Source organism: Anolis carolinensis, chromosome 2 (genome assembly GCF_035594765.1).
Source record: "Anolis carolinensis isolate JA03-04 chromosome 2, rAnoCar3.1.pri, whole genome shotgun sequence".
Lineage (NCBI taxonomy): Eukaryota > Metazoa > Chordata > Lepidosauria > Squamata > Dactyloidae > Anolis > Anolis carolinensis.
Window position 1 is genome coordinate 88,175,846 of NC_085842.1, and position 21,313 is coordinate 88,197,158.

The 21,313-nt window shown below is 41.5% G+C and overlaps 1 protein-coding gene across 2 annotated transcripts in view; it reads right to left on the reverse strand.

The window, feature by feature from the left end:
* The window catches only part of fam193b (family with sequence similarity 193 member B), a 44,614-nt gene that overhangs the window by 11,304 nt on the left and 11,997 nt on the right, over positions 1-21,313 (reverse strand). The window contains exons 2-7 of one of the 2 annotated variants that reach the window (XM_062970176.1): positions 5,832-6,071; positions 5,200-5,416; positions 4,641-4,841; positions 3,698-4,094; positions 1,331-1,526; positions 665-901 (exon numbers count right to left, since the gene is read on the reverse strand). In XM_062970176.1, coding sequence (XP_062826246.1) covers positions 665-901; positions 1,331-1,526; positions 3,698-4,094; positions 4,641-4,841; positions 5,200-5,416; positions 5,832-6,071 — 1,488 coding nt within the window. The remainder of the gene's footprint in view (positions 1-664; positions 902-1,330; positions 1,527-3,697; positions 4,095-4,640; positions 4,842-5,199; positions 5,417-5,831; positions 6,072-21,313) is intronic. The other variant, XM_062970177.1, reaches the window with a different exon arrangement.

Here is a 21,313-nt window from a genome sequence, read left to right on the forward strand (position 1 = left end):
CCTGTGGGTTATGTATTTATTTATTTGGGACATTTCTATACCACCTTTCTCCGAAGACCCAAAACGGTTTATAGCAGCAATTACACACAAATATAAAAATAACCATCAAATAAAAGTCTATCAAATAAATCCCCCGTTGTCGAACAGTCATAAAATTATCATTAAATAATAAACCAGTAAAATTCATAAGGGACTAAAATAATAGAAATAGTTAAAATGATTAAAATGCAGCTCCAGGCCCCTGTCAACATTAGTGAAAACCTGTTTTACACAGGAAGGTTTTGAGGTTCTCCCTAAAGGACATAAGAGTGGGGGCTGGTTAGCTCCAAACCTTCTGCCATCTCTGTCCATGCTTACAATATAGACAAACAGACATATGAAAAATGCATATTTGCCCAATATTTCATTCTCTCTTCATTCTGATCTATATCCATCAGTCCACCCAACTAGACACATTAAGGAACTGACAGACAAATGTTCCACTCCTGTGGAAGAGCAGAGTGCTGCAACAATTTAGGCTAGACTCCTAAGCCATGTCCTTTCCCATCCCCATTCAGGGCTTATTATTCAACTCCCTTGTCATGCCCACGGAGTCAGGTTCTCCCTGTCATCTGCTAAGAGATCTTGACCCAACTGCTCTCAATTATATGTACATTTTGCCCACCTTCTTCTTCTGCTTGTGCCGTGCTCGTTTGGCTGCCTTGGCACTATTGAGGGGCTTCGGTTCAGTGCTGTTGATATAGTCCAGGAGCTCATCCACATCCCGATGGTCTACAGCTGGCTCTCCTGAGCTGCTGCTGTGCCCTAGCTTTTGAGGAAGCTCCTCTTTTCTTTTGGTCAGTCGAGAACGTAGCTTCTCTCGGATTTCAGCGTAGTTCCGGCTTGTTGGAGCAGCTGGAGGCTGTGGACAGAGCTGGGCTATTGGTCTACTGTTGGTACAGCAGGACAGATAGCATCACAATGCAAAACCATCCCAAGAGTCTTTCAAAACTCTCCCTTTCATTAGCCCAGGGGTTTGCAGAGATACCCAGCAAATCACATGCTTATAAACAATTACATCCAGTTCTGCATTGGTCCAGAGCTGAAGCAACTGTGGGTAAGGTACAAAACTCCAAGGCAGCAACAACCAGTCAAGATTGTGAGACTGCTCAAGGCTATAAAATGGGAGGAGGGGTAAAGAGGGATGGGTTATCTGAAGGTTATAGAGACCAACTGATGAACAACCATGGATGCCATTTCTATGTTATCAGCATGTTGTCCTCAAGAAGCGCTGCCACCCGCACATAACCAAATGAGCCAGTAAGTAAAGGCCATGGATGGTTTTACTTACCGCATTGTGGCCAAAGAACTCACAGTAGCAGCAGTCACAGAATTTCCCATCTTTTTGGGTTGTGGAGGACGAGGTGCAAGAGCTACGTTCAGAACTGCTGTCCTCATCCTCACCAAGCCCCTCGTCTGCTTCACATGACTGTGGTGCATGACAGCTTGTACCGTTTGGGAACTTGTGGCCCTTACAGGCAGGGTCCCTGTGACACAACAACAGGGAGGGAAAGGAAAGGAGAGGAGGTACAGGAAGGATGGAGAAAAAGAACAAGCAGGTGAGAAATATCTATAGTGAACACTTCGTATTCCAAAGGATGTGGTAGATTGATAACTGTAACCAGTAAGGGTCTAAATGGAGGTCATTAAAAGGATACTCAAGCCAGATCAGATGGAAATACTATGAGTAAGGGGATGTGTTGATGGTAACAAACAAGATGTTTAGAAAGGAAACATACTTTCATGGAAAGAACAAGTTTATATCTTGTGAAGGGATATTTGGATCCAGGCTTGAGCTTGAATAACTTGGAGCGCACCTATGGCACAGAATGCCTTTCACCAATTTTGACTAGTGCATCTTCTTGGAAAAGGGTGACTCTGGTTGCAGTTAACCATGCTTCAGTAAAGTCCAAACACTTTTAGACATTATGTTTTCCCAAACTCAAGTTAAAGTCTTGGGTTTCACATTTATGCATGTGTCTTCAAGCTACCTGCCAGCTTATGGCAACCCTATGACTTTTATAGAGTTCTCTTGCAAAAAGAATACCCAGAGGTGGTTTTACCAGTTCCTTCCTCTAGACCAGTGGTTCCCAAACTTATTTGGCCTACCGCCCCCTTTCCAGAAAAAATATTACTCAGAGCCCCTGGAAATTAATTTTTTAAAATTTTTAATAGCAATTAAACAGAAAGATATATGTATTAATGCATATGGCAAATGCACCTGTGGCCATCACCGCCCACCTGGATCGCTGCAGCGCCCACCAGGGGGGTGGTAGCGTCCACTTTGGGAATCACTGCTCTAGACTATAGCCTACAGCTCCTGGAATGTGTGAGCTGTCTCCCATCTAAGTATTAACCAGGGATACCTTGTTTAGCTTCCCAGAAAAATCCCTAAAAGGTCTGGGAGCAGAGTAAGCTAACAATAAGCTTTTCTCACATACACTTGCTTCCTTATTGAAATCATCAGTGAATATTCTGCTCCGTGTACTCCTTGTCTTCAAAGGCTATTAAGGAAATAGTGTTTTCTTTCTTTTGGTGGAACAATCTGTCTTACTCCCAAAGAGATCTGTCCAGATTCACCCAAAGCCTAAGAATTGTTCCCTACAGTGTATGCTGACTGATTGTGAATGTTACTGTAGCTCAACTTTTTCTTATTTTTGCTTGTTTTAGTATGTGTAATGAGATTTTCAAAATCATTTTATTCTTTGAGCTTTGGCACCATCTTGGACATTTTCAGCAAAAGATATAAAAATACTTGAAAGGAAAAAAATCACCTTTAATCCCACAAACCCTACCAGCAAAAAAATAAAAGATTAGGCAGATGAGCAACTGAGCTCACTACACCTCTTGAGGCATCCTCCTCAAGGCCAAGACTGAGCTGGCTGTTTTATATCATTGAGGAAGGGAAGGGGGAAGTAAAGCCTTTTCAGGAGTCAATTGGCACCTTAAGGAATGGCTCCTTGAGGTGCAGGCTAAGTCCACTTTTCTCACCACTTCCTTAACAGAAGGGACATAAGTAGTGAAATATTTTAGAACTCAGTCAGTTGCATTTTACTTTGTGCCGCTTTTTGTGAGGAGAAAGGGAAGGATGACCTGAATGATGTCAGAGATCAGGGCTTTGAAGAAGTGCTCCATAGTATTTCTTGGCCACTTCTAAAGGCAATCCAGGCCTGAGACCAATTCAGTTCTTCATCCTTGTTTTAAGGATGCAGTAATCCTATTTTGGACAATGGAAGATCTTATCTCAAGCAGTGTCATGTGAAGCACCTCTAAAGGTCACAAATTGCCTCTGATTGCTATTCTTGGGGATCAATACTCCTTTGTCAGTCAGAGAGAATGCAGCCGAGAAGACCAAAGTTAGGAATGTGGCTGCTTACATGTCACAGGTGAGGAAAAGGCCAACACTGTCTTATAGGATACTGTCTTATAGAATGACTGGTGAAGTCATTCACACCAAATACAGATATGGCTTTATTGAACAGAATGTTACACTTTTCTAAATTGTATTAATATCCAAAAGGACTTGAGATTCAATGAGCTCAATGAGAACTCTTGCCTACCCAAACAAAGCTAAATGGCACATTACCCTGGAAAAAGTACCGAGAAAGAAGTTCAGTCGACAATGCTGGCAGCCCTCACCAACCAGTACTCCACTCACCTATTGGTGTTGGGCAGCTGATGCGAGGCAGTAGGAGGACCCAAGGATCCACTGCAATGGCCGTTGCATGGGTGTGTGCAGCCTACAGGAGGTGGTATCTTCAGCAGTGGCACATTGGCAGTGGGTAGATGTGGGCTCTTACAAGATCCAGTTGGAGGGGACTCTGCTCCCGGCTTTGGGGCTGGTGTGTGTGGACTGAGGGCAGGTACAGGGAATGGGGCCGCCTGCGGTGAGGAGCTCAAATGGACGTGAGGAGGAGAGCTGAAGGGCCCAGGGTGCGCAGGCATTTGCTTTGTTGGGAGGAGTGCCGGTGGCTGCGAAGGGAGGCCTGTGGGGCTGTTGGGAGGAGCGGTGAGGTCCACGTGCCGGTGGTGCTCTGAGGAGTGAAAGGCCTCTCCTGCAGCCAAACAAGAACAGAAAAATGTTGGGTCCAGTCTCAAGTGAACAGTCTTCCACAACTGCTATGTGGGGCAAAATATCCCACAGCTATTAAACCCACACAGCGAGTGTTCCCCTCCAGAAAGTACAGAAGTATTTTCCTTCCTCTAAAGCTTCCAAGGTTCTACAATCACTTATTTAGACCCCACAGCTCAGTCCCACCCAATGTGGCCATTCTGTTCTCAGCTACAAACTGATTTTTAATTGTGATACTTTGCCACAAGTGACTATGTCATAAAATCATGCAAGGAAATCCAGCCACACAAGCCCAAGCTCAGAGACATGTACAAGATCCTTCCACTGAAGGTAGAAGGAATCAAACTATGCCAGGTTGGGTCTTTTTGGCTGAAGATATGTTCAACCAACAGCAACACAGCTCAACATTAGAGCATACAGAGGCTTCAGAAGGGGGCAAGAGCCCTCAGCAAGGAGCCCCACAATGTGGTGGCATTCTTGCCGTCCACGTTTGGTCTGTTAGCCTTCTCCAGGCCCCGCACATACAGACCTGGCGGGGTGGGTCTCCGGCACATGCTCTTGAACTGCTTGGGAAGCGTTTTGCAGAAGTCGAGTGAGGTAGGCAGAGGTGAACCTGGGGTGCCGCTGGGAGCTGGGGAGAGCGCGTGGCTGTAAGGACAGGCTTTGAGCCCACCTCCCACAGCAGGGGCCTGGCTGGCACACTCCGGAGGGAGGCCGGGGTGCTTGTCACCTGCAAGGGAGTCAGAGATGGAGCTGGCTGCTCTCCAGGCCCCCCTGCTTACCTCCCCATTTGTGGCACGCCATCTGGGCCCTTGAAGGGAGTTCAAGATCATGGATGACCAGGGGCCCAGTCAGCATGGGGCCTTCCTAGAAAGCTCTCCTTGCCCTCAGAAAAAGAGCAAGCCACCATCTTTTCTCATAACAAGTATAGCGATATAGGATGGCAGACACTAGAACTCTCTAGCAATTGCCATCTCCACCCAACCTCATCCCAATTTTTATACAAATCTCCCAAAAAGAAGTTATGGGAGAACCCCACAGCTGGATGAGAGAAGACCATTCCTAATCCAATGCTAGCCTGAACTCACCTGGTACTACAGGTGTTCCCCCGAGGGGGCTCCCTTGAGCTGCCCCATTGACATGCTGAGAGTTCCAGAGCCCCGAGAGCTTGTGCGCAGACAGGAAGGAGCTAGGGTCCCAGTCTCCCGAATTCCCATGGCACGAAGATGAAGATGACGAAGACGAAGAGGAGTGGGAGCCTGCCCCACAGGACTGTGATTTGCAGGCTGTATGTGACAATGAGACCTGCAAAGACAAAGCTGTTGGCTCAGAAGGCAGCATATTGGTTTGAAACAGGAAACATGGGGCTAATCTTTTGTGAGATGGGAACAAGGAACATGACTACGGTGTGATGGTTTAGTTGGGCCAGGTCACAAAACTAACAAAGGACTCATTGGAGAGTTGCCCTCCTATCTGGCCTGGCCTCTCTCTCAGGGTTGTTGTGAGGATAAAGAAGTAAAGAGATATGTACCCTCACGGGAGGAAAAACAGGACAGGAATACAACAACAAACCAACATAGACAGGCATGTAGAATACTGCATAGTCAATACAGAAAAACATTTTATGCAGACTGAAACCTTTAGCCACTGTTTACCAAGAGCATATGTCTCATAGTGAATTACGGGCCTTGGCATAGACTTGGTGAGGTGACATGCTTACCGCCAGTGCCTGCTCCTGGACTGCCCTCCTTTCTTCTTCTTCTACACTCTGCCTGCAACTCTGGCAGATCCACAGTGGCATCTCTCCCAGCAGATTCTGCACCAATGTTGGTACGAAGTCTGGGGGCAGCCGCTCACCAGGGGATACCAATCCATTGTGGGATGGCCCTCCCCAATCTTTACGCTCCCGGTGGCACAGTAAGCAGCACGTCTGTACCGACTGGTTGGAAGTGGGCAGCACCTGCAGCAGGACAAACAAAATTCATCCTGAGTACATCACTGACAGGAAAAACACAGACTGACACTTTTCCAAATGATGGTCTGGGCTGCCCACGGCCATCACTTTGCACACAGAGCTTGCAAAATTGTGAATACTGTATACTCTGACCTTAGAAAAGTTGCTTTTTGGAGCACAACTCCTAGAACCCCATACGAAGCATAGGTAGATATACAAAATTCTAATTCTGAATGAAAGTATATTAAAACATTTTTACAGCTGTATCTAGATACACTCAACTTGGATGATACACTCAACTTGGATGATACACTCAACTTGGATGTCTTAGATCATTGGGGGAGGCCCTGCTCTCGGTCCCACCAGCCTCGCAGGTAAGGCTGGTGGGAACGAGGGACAGGGCCTTCTCAGTGGTTGCTCCTCGGCTGTGGAACACCCTCCCCAGTAACATACGGCAGATACCAACTCTCCTAGGCTTCAGGAAAGCCTTAAACACATGGTTGTGCATGCAAGCTTTTAATGAATGAGAACATGGACTTTGCATGACCTGTACAAAGATTTATTGAAGATTCTGGATGAATGGATTTTAATCTTGGACATGCTTAAAATTTTATATAATGTGATTTTATTTTGCAATGGTATCTGTTTTATATGAATTGTTGTTTTGTAGATTTTTTTATATGAATTGTTGTTTTTACATTGTTTTTAGGCATTGAATCTTTGCCTATTTATTGTAAGCTGCTTTGAGTCCCCTCGGGGAGAAAGGCGGGGTAAAAGTGATGCAAATAAATAAATAAATATGTTTTCAAAATAAATTATTTATTTGTTTTTAATTAACAGAACTATACTAACTCTTCAACTATTTTTGTGGGGATAAAGGAAGACTTCAGAACAGTATTAACTAGTCCCAATTAGTCCACTCTGTCAAAAATGGGATGTAAATACTAATGTATTTCTTCAATTCTAAGTCACATTTTCCCTATATAAATATATCTAAAAACAGAATAGAATAGCCTTAGAATAGCAGGTCCTTTTACATATATACATACATATTTTTTTCTGTTGGTGACATTGAAATTATTGTGTGTGTTACAACAAATCGTGTTTTAGAAGCAAAGATCCAGTTAAGAAATCATATACATGTGTATCCAATTATTAATTTCAACATAAGATATTATTTAGTAAGTCCAAATCAATACAGGGTTCTTGATTTATTATAGCATATGATTATACATTATTGTTGGTATAAAATCTGGGGGAAGCTTCTCACCTGGGGATAGCAATTTCTTGTGGGATGGTCTTCTAATTAAAAGAGTGGGCAACTGTGGAGGGGGTAGGGGTAGAGTGGGTCCATTCTATAAGCCACATAGTTGCTCCCAGCACAACCAGACGTGTTATCAAATCATTTCCAGTCTGGAAAGTATCCCAGAGACTTCTTTTGGCATTCAGAGCTTTCGGAGGGGTGAATGGAGTATAACTTTATGACAGCTTAAACATACTTTTGATGAGAGGATCAATGAGTTTCAGGAGTAACAAAACAGTACCCCAGGACCCATTGTGACCTATGGCATTCCCCCACCAATTGCTTTTCTTTTTGATGTTACTGCCACTGTCTGAGACATCAAGCAAATAGCCTAAGAGAAAACCATCATTCCCACCTGACTGAATATTATTAAAACATTCACAATCCTTTATAAACAAACAAAAAAGGGAAAGACATGCTGTCGAAGACTACTTTTACCATCACTCAGTACAAAGGGCCATATGCATGCAGATAAGCCAATGTGGACAGCATATTAAAACTTAGCTCAGTGTGATAGTCTTTGCCAAAGTTTCTTTTGGTTGTCATGTAACAAAGAAAAATGTGGTAAGTATTCAGAATAAGAATCTGACGTGCCTTTCTGTACAGTTATGCCTTATTATTAATTAATTTATTTATTTATTTATACCCCGCTTTATCTCTCCTGAAGGAGACTCAAAGCAGCTTAACATAAAAACATTAGTACACAATTTAAAATATACAACTATACAAGCATTAAAACAGAATTAAATACAAATAGCATTAAACATTCACAGTTTAAATCATTCAAATATATTCAATGCATATTCAAAGTTTAACTTTGAATATAGAATGTATTTTTCTCTTTTGTCTTTCAGGCAGAATATACTACAAAATGAACGAAGCCACACAGGTCTTAGAGGAAGAGGAAGAACAAAAGTAAAGAGGTAAATAGAAACAAAGAGATAGGGTGAAAGCTTCCTTCTTGTTTATAATTTATAAATGAAAGTTTTTATTTCCTGTATTCTTCCTATGCATGCATTTCTTTTTCAATCTGTCATTCCTTTGCATTTGGGTGAGTGGGTAAGAAAGAGGGATTTCCAATTTGCAAGGAACTGCTTCCTTCTTTCCCAGGTGTAAAAAAAATGAAGGGGTCACCTTCTTTCCAGTGAATTTTATAGCACAAACCACAATAAGTTTACATAAACATCTCCTTTTTCAACATGAACATATTTAGTGCACTTTTTATAGCTGTCTAGCGTAAACATAAGCAACTTTCTCATTCTTGGATTCAATTGCTCCCTGAATCTAGAAGTCTGAAAGTTACTCTTAAGAAAAAAATACAGTGATATATTGAACAACAACTCAAGTAATAATATGTTAAATAATATTGACATGCCAATAATAATAATTATTTTTATCCATATCTAAGTGACTTATAACAATTAAAAAGACACCATTAAAATCCACAAGATATAAAATTTAAAGCAAGATGAAACAATGGGGAAAAATCCAAATCAAAATGTCTATAAGGAAGCTATCTATAAGTGAGCACTTGATAGGAAGGATGGTGTTTTGGGTCCCAAAGTAACATCTTCCCACTGCTCAGTTATGGATGGCTTTCACATGCCATTATAGTCTTTCTTTTGAAAAGTAACTTTCCAAGCTCTGCTATGGCCCACTGTGCTGCTTTCTCCACTTGATCTTCCTAGCACTGTCTCCACATCCTGTGGGCTCAGAAAGCAGGCAAGCCTGTCCCTTGCTGAATGTTTTGTGGGCCTGAAGACAGTGGGACAGCTGACACATGTAAGGCAGAGATTTCTTGCTGCTCCTTTTTTTCTTCCCTCACAACAAGGCATGGCCCTTAGCTTCCTGTCTGCCTCGGAGGCGGAAGCCAGGCAAGGAATCGGCCTCAGCGCTGCTTAGAGATGATGACAAGCATGACAAAGTTAAGGCAGGGTCGCTTTGTCTCCCCACCAACTGGAAACCCTGGACAATGGGCGGCGCATATAGCTGCTGCTGCAAAGCAGATGGTTTCTCCTCAGACGCAAGGTGAGACAAAAGCACAAGGGCAAAGAGTGTGTTGGAAGGAGACAGAAGGGAAACCAGCCTCCTCTTCTCACAATCACTGCAGGAACAGGTGTGCTCAGGGAGCAGGAATGGCTGGCCTCAGGACGCAAAGGGAAAGCCCCATATGGGGCATGGGCTGGCAATGTCAGACCACATCCAGTAAAGCAGACACAGCCTATCAAGGGAAAAAACTGAAAGCACATCAGCAGAAGGGGTGGGGGAAGAGGAGCCTATATTTATCCCCTGAGTCAATAGCTAAGACAAGTGGCTTTTCAATATTCTTTCATTATGATAAAGTCTGAACATTCCATAAATTGTGTAATCAATTTGTCTTATCAGGACACCTAGCATGGAGAATCTACCTTAGAATGGAAACATGCTAAACAATTTTCACATAAAGAATTGCTGGATTTGAGTTTCTTTTTTGCACTGAAGACAGGTGTCCCATACTTGCAACTCTCCTTTGCACTTACCTAAAATGTATTTGATTTTCTCCTTTTGACATCTCCGAAACACCAAAATATTGAAGGATTCTGGGTTGCTGTGAGTTTTTTGGGCTGTATGACCATGTTCCAGGAGCATTCACCCATATCTATGGCAGGCATCCTCAGTGGTTGTGACCTCACAACCTCTGAGGCTGCCTGCCATAGATGTGGCTGAATCATCAGGAGAGAATGCTTCAGGAACATGGCCATACAGCCTGGAAAACTCACAGCAACCCAGTGATTCCAGCTATGAAAGCCTTTGACAACACATTGAAGGGTTTTCTTGAAAGGTTATGTTCTTAGCCATTTTAATGAAAATCCAACATGCGAGCGAGTTCAGCATTCTCCCCTTAAATCTGTCAACATAAATCTCAACTTATTTTATCAGGGGTCAAATTACTTGGTTTGTGTCATGTTAAGTATTATCTACTTTTTAAATAAACCTTTGTTTTTAGAGGCATCAATTATATCAATAGTTATGGTTATGTAAACAGAAGATGAGCCTTCCTAGAGAAACAAATGTTCTTCTCTGTCTCTCTCTCTCTCTCTCTCTCTCTCTCTCTCACACACACACACACGTTTTGAGTACCTCTAACTGGGATGCTGAAAGTATATTCTATGGACATCATGGACTACCAAAATCATAAATAATGTGTCCGAGAGAAAATCAAACTCCTCTCTCACTAGAAGCCAAAATGACTAAATTGGGGCTATTGTATTTTGGACATATCATGAGACAATATGACTCACAGTAAAAGATGATACTGCTTAGTAAAGCAGGAGGCAATAGGAAATGAGGATTACATTAGATTGATTCAATCAATCAAGGAAGCCATAGTCTTGAGTCTATAAGAACTGATCAGGGTTGATTAATGATAGGATGATTTGGAGGTTTCTAGTTCATTGGGTTGCCTAAGTTAACGTGAACTTGCCACGAAATAACAATTGAGTTGGAAATATAGTGCCCTCTACCTCTCACTGCACTGGTTTACTGATTTATAGACAACTGAGTGCAACTGTGCCCTTTTGCCCCTGACTGCTGATACCGAACCTCTATAGTATATTATTCCTCTCATTCATTTTAATGAGCATCTTACTCTCTTAAAGAATATGAAAATCCTGTGCGGTCTTGCACATCACATTTATTTAACCCATAAAAGGTGGTGGGAATGGATGCTGTAACCTCCTTGGGTCTGATTTCACCATACTCTTCAGCTAAAGTACTCTTTGTTTTTCATTTCTTCAAGCTGATTGGGATATCAATGGCTAAGACAGAGAACAATTATCCTACAGAGCTGTTCCCAGTTCTGTTGCCTTGTGGGAAGTCACTTAATTGAAAACATTCCCATATGACAAATGCACCCTATGTCAAAATTTATTGCCTTTAGAAAATACTAACTCTTAAGCCTTCTAGTAGAAGTGGTAGATGCCTAGTGAGAAGCAGTGGGATAGAATGTTTCTCTCAGATATGGAGAACTCAGGCTGCATGTGGCCATACCTCAAAATCAACGCTTGCTGCTCTTTTCCTCAAGCGGAGCTTCTTTGTTTTCCCAACGCCTTTGATAGACACATGAATCCGGTTCTAATTTAATGCTCCATCTTGCTTCTGATCCCTCTCTATCTCTCACCCACCCCCCATGTTTCAGGCAGGCATTTTTTTTTTAAAAAAAATAAAGCACAGTACAAATGTTTTCTCACATACATCTCCATTCAGAACCCTATTTGACAAACACTGAAGTAATCTTTAAAGAACAATGACCTATATGAAGATTGAGTGGAAGGGGTGATGATGATGATACGATAGAGATCAGCCAATTAACACTCCCCATGGTGAGGTTCAGCAGAGACAAGAAATGCTTCCTACTCCAAGATGTATCCTAAAGAAAAGTATATATGTACAGTTGGCCCTTCACATTTGCAAATTTGATTATTCCTGGATTTGTTTAGAATGTTCTCTCTAGGAATTCCTAGGTGCTCCAACACAACCCTATAGTCACCTCCCAACTCAAAGCTGATCATAGAATCTTACTGAAGGACCTAAAAATTCCTTGGGAGAATATCTCTATTGGAATCTCGAAACGTGATTCTGATGGACGTTCACCATGAAGTCACATTGAAGAACCTAGAAATCCCCAGAAATGTTTCCCACAGATTAAAAATAAAGAATATATATTTGTGGGTTTTCATTTTCATTTGTGAGAGGGGTTTAGTGCAGTAAACCCTAACCCCAGTGAATGTGGAGGGCTGACTGTACTAAAAGTTGGGATGCTTATATAAAGACAGCTCAAATATCAAAAAAGAAGGCAAGTTCATATTCAGTATCCATGAGTTCCTTCACCTGTGGAAGTGCTGAACTCATTGAAAATGCCTTCATGGTTCATCCTGAATCAATAAGGCTACCACACATCTTGCTTAATAGACTATGGGATGCATCTGCCAATGCACATGTAGGGATGCTCCTTGGACATCAAATGCACAGACAATGGGGTGTGTCCACCACACCACAGCTGTAAGGAAGGGCAAGGCTAATCTATCTGGCCCAGTGTTCCTACTGTGCATTCTCTGGGCAGAAGAATAGGGTTTTGTCTTAACTTCTCTACAGTAAAGGATCTTTCAGAGTAGCTTGATCAGTCTTGTTCTGCACCTTTGTAAACAACCCCAGATTCAAAACTCCTTCAGCCATAAAAATGTTTGTATGTACTTTCTTGCAGTCTCAGGCACCCTACATCAATGCTGATAAAAAGAATGGGACAGTACCAAATCTATTTTTGGTATCAAAGGACACAATTACTATGAAAAAATAATAAAAAGAACATCATTTCAAACATAAGCAATCATCCCCTGTGAAAACTTAGATGGAACAGTTCAAGAATTTAAAACTTTTAAAAAGTTGTCACAGAGCTGTAACCCAAGAAATATATGGAATTTATCTTGCTATTACTGGTGCCTCAGTTTTGTGGATATGAATCATTAACAAAAGCTTTTTTGGTCATATACTGAGTGCTAAGCAACTGTGTTCAGTTCTCTTTTTTTATTCTGTTATATAATCATCCTATAAGAAACCATCACCTTTCCTAGAAAAAGAACTACTCCTTGGTTCCAATATTTGGCAGTATTAGAAGTTTTCTAAGTAATGAATTTGCTTCTACTCTAGGCTGTTATGATCACTGCTGTCAGGTAGCAAGCCATTAGTTACAATTTATTTTTGAACCATTCCATTTCATGAAGTGGGGGAACTCATGTCCCGTGGAGAGTGTGTAAACACGTGATTTGCTTCCACTGAGGAAAAAATGAGAAAGACATCTTCTTTACTAACTAGACTTTCTAACCCTGGCCATCTAGGGCAGGAGTATCAAACCCATTTTCACCGAGGGCCACATCAGCCTTATGGTTGCCTTCAAAGGTCATTTATAAGATTGTATAAATCTAACTACCCTGATTCCCCAAAAATAAGACATCCCCTGAAAATAAGACTTAGTAGAGGTTTTGCTGAATTGCTAAATATAAGGCCTCCCTTGAAAGTAAGAGCTAGCAAAGTTTTTGTTTGGAAGCATGCCTGCCAAACAAAACACTTGAGCATGTAAGATTGGTAAACGTACATGGAAATAATGGTAGTAATAAGAAATTCTCGATAGGATTCACAGTTTGTCTGGTTATGCTGGTTTGTGATAACAGCTACTGTACAGTATATACATGTTCATTTTTGTTTAACAATAAATGTGAATTCTTCTTCATGGAAAAATAAGACATCCTCTGAAAATAAGACCTAGCGCATCTTTGGGAGCAAAAATTAATATAAGACACTGTCGTTATTTTTGGGGAAACATGGTATGTTGCCCTGGCATTGAAAGCCTCGCAGACTACATAAAAGGATGTGGGGGGCAGGGTTCAGTCCATGGCCCTTGCATTTGACATGTTTGATCTAGATGGACCAAGTGAATTTGGGGGGGGGGGGGAATGAATAGACCCTGTGGTGTTCACACGATGTATGTGGGCCATTCATCTTAATGTGGTCTTGTCTGATGTTAAAAAAATTATGGGACATTATGCTCTGAAGCTCACCAACACTTTGTGGCAGTTTAAAAAGATGGGTCATCTGCTTTTCCTGGACTTAGGCAGCCTGGAGATAGGGGATGACACTTATCTTTTACCTGTCGTTCTAGGTCTATAGGCTAGCAGGCACAAAATTTATGGTGGCTGTCATTTGGCACATGTAGTGACACTAGCTAGAGCAATGAAGTGATCCGAAAAAAGGGAAAACAGGAAGAAGCGATACCTTCTCCCCTCCCCCCCCCACCATTTTGTTCCAGATGCCATCACTACAGGCACCGAGCAACAATCTTTGCTGATTTCATGTCCAGTGGTTACCAGTACAACAGGAGATAAGTAAGGGGGATGGTCCGGCAGCACAAAAATAGGTTTGGTGCTGGTGTGTAATATAGATGCTATTCAGCCGCCATGTGTACATATAGATGGCTCCTAAGACCAGGAGCGGCTCAAGGCATACGCAAATTATGCAAGTGCGGGAGGCATCATGAGTCGGTGGAGCCTGGAAGGGCGCAGCACCTGCCTCCCTCCCCCTCCCTGGCTCCCCCGCCCTCTTTGAGCCTTGCCCCTTTAACTGTGTCCCCGGGGCGCCTCTCTCTCATTTCCACCATCCAACCCCCTCCCCCTCCTCCTGGGCCGGCAGAGGCCCCAATGGCGGGCGGTGGCAGCTGCGAAGGATGGTGTCCACTGGTGGGAGAAGGAGGTGGAAGCGCCCTGCGGCCTCGCGATTCTCGGAGCCCGGAGGTGGGAGCGGGTGGCGAGGTCGCGGAAGTCACTGCCGCCGAGAGGAGGAGGAGACGGAATAGGAGGATACGGCGGGGACAAAGCAGCGGAAGGAGAGGAAGGCCATGCCTGGGCCTCCCTCCTGGTCCTCCACCCGCAACGCCCTCCGCCCAGGCGTGGCCTTCCTCTCCTTCCGCTGCTTTGTCCCCGCCATCTCCGTGGCTGCGGCCTGGCCTGCCTCCGTGGCTGTGGCCTGCCCTTCCTCCCAACCAAGGATGCCCCCTCGAGGCCAGGTCTCCGGGCTGCCTGACCATGTTCCAGAAGCTTTCTCTCCTGACGGTTAACCCACACCTATGGCAGGCATCCTCAGAGGTTATGAGGTCTGTTGGAATCGAGGTAAGTCAGGTTTACATATCTGTGGAATAATGTCCAGGGTGGAGAAAGGAAGAACTCTTGTCTGCTGGAGACAGGTGTGGATTTTGCCATTGGCCACCTTGATTAGCATGTAATGGCCTTGTAGCTTCAAAGCCTGGTTGCTTCCTCCCTGGGGGCATCCTTGGTTGGGAGGTGTTAACTGGCCCTGATTGTTTCCTGTCTGGATTTCCCCTATTTTCAGAGTGTTGTTCTTTATTTACTGTCCTGATTTTAGAGGGTTTTTTAAATACTGTGGGCCAGATTGTGTTCATTTTGATGGTTTCCTCCAATCTGTTGCAATTGTCCATGTGCTTCTTGTAGGTTTCAGTGGCTTCTCTGTGTAGCCTGACATGATGGTAGTCAGAGTAGTCCAGCATTTCTATGTTCTCCAATAATATTCTGTGTCCAGGTTGGTTCATCAGGTGCTCTGCTATGGCTGACTTCTCTGCCTGAATCAGTCTGCAGTGCCTTTCATGTGCTGTAGCAGGAAAGGGAAGGTGGCATCTCTGGCCCTCCAGGTGTTTTGGACTCCCACAATTTCTAACATCTGGAGGGCCAGAGTTTGCCCAGGCCTCTACACTGTATATATAATGCATCCCAACACAGGTTTAACTGCCATGGCTCAATGTTTTGTGTTCCTGGGAGTTGTAGTTTTACAAGGTCTTTTAGCCTTCTCTAGACTGGTGCCTCACCGAACCATGAATCCCATGATTCCATAGCCTAGAACCATGGCAGTTAAGTGTCAGACTGCATTTTATGGTTTCAATCCACAGGAAAAGACATTCCGATTAAACCTATGAACGATATTCTTGATGCTAAAACTACAACACCCTGGGATTCCACAGCCTTGAGCTGCAGCAGTTCAAGTGGTGTCAAGCTGCATTAATCCCAGCATTATGTAAAGAGAAAGTTATAACAAGATCAAAGAACATGAATAATAGTAGTAGTAGTAGTAATAATAATAATAATAATAATAATAAACTTTATTTATAGACCGCCTCATTGCCCCAAAGGGTCTCTGGGCAGTTTCCAACTATATGGCAACCATTCTATACTAACAGAAACCCATACAAACAGTTTACATTAAGGCAAGGCACATTAGACAATATAAACAAGGTAACAGTAACTTAATAAACAAAATTAAATACAATGAAGACTAAAAAATAAAAAAGAAATAAAATAAAATAAAAAACACCATAGAAAACAACAACTCTGATAAAACACACTCAAAATAAAATACAGTAGAGTGTCACTTATCCAAGCTAAACGGGCCAGCAGAACCTTGGATAAGCAAATATCTTGGAAAATAAGGAGAGATTAAGGAAAAGCCTATTAAACATCAAATTAGGTTATGATTTTACAAATTAAGCACCAAAACATCATGTTATACAACAAATTTGACAGAAAAAGTAATTCAGTATGCAGTAATGTTATGTTGTAATTACTGTATTTATGAATTTAACACCAAAATATCACGATATATTGAAAACATTGACTACAAAAATGCATTGGATAATCCAGAACCTTGGGTAAGCGAGTCTTGGATAAGTGAGACTCTACTGTATATATAAAACCAAGTACATCGAAAACTTCATCAGGTGAGGTTCAGGAAGCTCCTGTCCCTTTAACAGGTACATAATAGAATTCAAGAGATGTAGCTTGTTTATATGAGTTTCCCTCTTCATTTATTATCAAAGGTGTAGAAGTCCTATTCTTTTTTTGCATTTGGGCTCTTGTTGCTGCTTTCCTTCAAATAGTTTCCAACTTATGGTGATCTTATTATGTGTTTTTTCTGATGCTGAGAGTATGTGGCTGAACAGGATTCAAACTCTGTTCTCCAGAATCGTAGTCCAGGGCCCTACGTGACACTGGTTCCTATCCACACCTTTACTTTATTACAGAGTCAAGGATGGAGAGAACTTGGGGCTCTCCAGATGTTTCCTGAACTGTGCATCCCATCATCCATCAGCACTGTCTATTTTGGATGGTGGGAGTTGTGGTCCAATATATACCCCAATATATACTTGACGTTGTGAATCATGCCATCATCACCTTCACAAAATGGTCCCTAGTCTCTGGATGCCTCTGTACTGTAGGTTTAATACAGTTTGATACCACTTTAACGACTCAATGCTATGGAATCATGGAGCTGTAGCTTTGCAAGATCTTTCGTCTTCTCTGCCAAAAAATGCTAATGTCTCAGCAAACTACAACTCCCAGGATTCAATTGAGCATTGGGCCATGGCAGTTAAAGTGGTATCAGACTGGGATCACTGTGTTGCTGTGAGTTTTCCAGAACGTATGGCCCATGTCCCAAAAGCATTCTTTCCTGAAGTTTCACCCGTATCTATGGCAGGCATCTTCAGAGGTTGAAAACTAGTCAAGTGGGGTTTATATATCTGCGGAAGGTCCAGGGTGGGAGAAAGAAAGAACTACAGCAATCCAACAAATACACTGCTTTCTCAAAATGTTAATTCCCCCCCAACAGTGTTTCTTTGTATTGACTCTTGTTTTCTAAAGTTTTAATTTGTATTTATTTTACTCTTGGTAACTGAAGGTGATATATACATCTTAGGACCTAAGTACCCTAAAAGTACCAACTCCCATCTGATTTTGGAAGCAAAGCAGAGTCAGCCATAGTTAGTACAGTAGGGTCTCGCTTATCCAATCTTCACTTATCCAACGTTCTGGATTATCCAACACAGTCGGCCTCCCGCCTGGATCCATAGTTATTTCTTTAGGCAGCAAGGACTGAAGTTTTTACAGATTTAACTTCCGACAATATTCTTACTGCAAGTTTATTTTATGCAATTCTATCTTTATTTGCAGTCAATTTGTTAATAATAATAGCCAATGTATTTGTGGTCAGTGTTTTCAATACATTGCAATGATTGGTGCTAAATTCGTAAATATAGTAATTCCTACATAACATTACCATGTATTGAACTGCTTTTTCTGTCGATTTGTTGTAAAACATGATGTTTTGGTGCTTAATTTGTAAAATCATAATGTAATGTGATGTTTAATAGGCTTTTCCTTAATCTCTACTTATTATCCAACATTTTCGCTTATCCAACGCTTTTATTTTTCAGTTATTGGTTTTTTTTTGGGGGGGGGTGTCAAAATTCTGTTCACTTACACTTGAAAATTACCTAGGGCCAGCCCTGCCTTAGTCCCTCTCAAGACATATACAGAACCTGAACTATATAGTCTCACAGCATGTTATTTCAATCTGATGATAGGTATTATTGTGGGCAGAGCAGCTAGAACGATGTACTTGAGTATCCAGAGTAATCATCAATTTAGAACCCAGCAAAACAATCCAAGAATCAATTATGTTGGCTTTTCAGTCCACAAATCTCTCATAGCCCACCAACCTCATGTGCCGCTTAATGAAATATATGTCCACATAGAAGAAAGTCTCAATGAACTCAATGAAGCTTGTTCCCAGTTCTCAATCTTTTAACGTAATGATTCCCAAATTTAGTCCTCCAAATTTGTTGGGCTTCAGCTCCCAGGGTCTCCAACCATTGGCTAAAGTGGCTGAGGCTGCTGGGAGTTGACACCCAAAACACCTGGAGGACCAGATTTTTGGGAACCACTGCTCTAATACTAACCTTTAGAATTTCATACACATTCAATAAAGTTATCCTAAAGTTTGTAATTAACATCAAATCGGCCCACCCTATGACAGAGATTATATATAACGTCTTTTACCAAGGATGTCTCAACTGTAAGAGATTCTACCTCTCAGCATCACATAACATTAAAGTTTCAAGAATATACTTCTGACAGAGAACAACATATCTCCCAAGACAGTGGTTTCTAAGAAAGTATTACCAACCCATAACAACAAGACAGGTCTACTGCCAGAAGACCAGGCTGAGACTATTAAGTGATTTGTCCAAACAACATATGGAGAAAAGGCTATTCAAAAAGAGAACAATTCCTGTTGAGCTATACATTGAATCAATTCCAAGCGTCTCCTTCACAGCTCTAAAACGAACAGCAAATTATATTTCAGAAAGAAAAACCTTACAAAACTAGAAGCATTAGTGTTATCTTCAATAGCAGAAAGTATTTAATAGAAACACCTTCCATAACATTTTCATTCAAAAAGTGCACCACATGAAAGCCAAGACCCTCACTATTATTACAATTTCAAATCCATGCCTCCCTAGTCCTTCATCCAACAGGGATCAGAATTGCTAGATATGATTAGTAGATCAACAGATGCAGTATAAGGCAGACACCCACATTTTTAGGACAAAATTAAAGGAAAAAAATGGAGTAAAGATACATAATGTTTCTCTTCTATTTTTGAACACATTTAGTTTATATGCATATGACTGGAAGGCACACAACAAAATATATAAAGTGGGCCCATGGTATCCATTGGGGTTTGGATCCAGAACTGCCCCTACCTCAAAAGATACCAAAGTTCATGGATCTCGAACCCCATCATATACAGTGGTATAGTAAAATGGTGTCCTTTATATAAATGGGCAAAATCAAGAAGTGATTTTGGGATTTTTTTTTCTTCTGGAATATTTTCAAGCTGTGGATGGCTGAATACGTGGATACATAGGGCTGACTATACATAGTTTTGTGTGTGGGGAAGGAGTTCTTTAAAATTAATTATTGGGCTTCATTAACCAGAAACTGATAGAAATATACATAGGCCTAAATTCACAGTATCTGTAGCATCTTCTGGCTAGTTTATGCTGTTTTTCTTGACAACAACCAAGATACATACTAAACAAGTAAGTCTCTAGAAAAGCTCTCTCAAATATGTGGGGAGCAAGGATAAGAGTGAATAACAAGCAACTTTTGATTTTTACTGCTTTGAGCTATGTTTTTCTATAGCTGTTAAAACCAAGTATATTTCCTCCTTTACTCAATTACAGATAATAACAATTATCTGGCTATAATTCAGCAGCCCTAGCTAGCATATGATTGTGTGCATTCTTCCCTGGTGAAAGACTAGGTTTCTCTGAAAGAAGTTACAGCCTTGTTAGAAAAGCCAGCTACTTTAGCTGAGAAGTAGAAGCTTCCTCATCTCAAGCTATCAACCACTTTATTTATATTTCACCTTTCCCCAAGACTCCAGCATAACTTCCCATCTCTTGCAGATGGAATTAATTTTGATTATCTTCACCTGTATGTAGCCTCTTGCACTCTTTAAAAACAATTCCTATGGATGCAGTGCTATTCTCCAGGAGATTCATTTCAACACATTAAAAAACAAAGATGTTTTTAGTGAGGGGTGAGAAAGGTGAGAAGCTGGTAGCAAACTCCATCATAGAAGGATATTAATCTAAGCTGGGCTATGATTTCTGAATTTGCAGATCCTGTCAGCCAAACCTCTCAGAAAATTAGCATAAGAAAAAATGTCATTGGTTGGGTTGTGACGGAAAAACGGGTTTGGTTTTTTAAAGCTATATTGGTGTTACTGTGTTAACCAAAACAGAAGGAAATAGAAAGTTTCTTTATACATAAAGTCCTTAAAAAGCAGCTGTGTTGTAGTTCTGATAACATGCACATTTATGTAAATTTACCATTGAAAGGCAGCTAACCTAACCCCATTTTAGCTTGCCTAGGAAACCTAAACAGAACAGTGACAGATTACTATAGCAAACAAAATTTAGTGGAAGACGTAATCAGACAGGCAATTTGGCTCTTTCATTTTATTCATTTTATACACTGGTTCTTAAGTCTTAAGTCTGCAAGCATTTTTGAAAGTTCTAATTATAAAACTCAGGACAGACTAACAAATATATTAAAAACCAAAACCTATTTTTCCATACTATTTGGGTCATAACAGTTGACAAAAATAGCAATTGTATAAAGTCAAATGCTGGTGTCTTTAAAGAACTGGCATCTGGTGAATGGCTTTCTACTAGGACAGATAGGTTTATTGGCTTTACTTGAACATAATACATAACAAGGTTTATCAACAAAGGAGCAGGCTTGGAAAAGTTACTTTTTTGGACCATCTTCTCAAATTCCACAGTCCAGGTTGCCATATCCATGCTGGTTAGGGGATTCTGTAATGTACAGTTCCCAAAAGTAAACTTTTTAAAGTTTTGCAATGGCAGTAGAGTTTTTAAAATGATTCCATAATCCTTTAACAAATATTTGAGGGAAGAATACATACCTCAAGAAATGTGAAAAAAGGATCACATGTCCTATAGATCTCTTCTGTAGTGCTACCATTAAACCCAAATTAT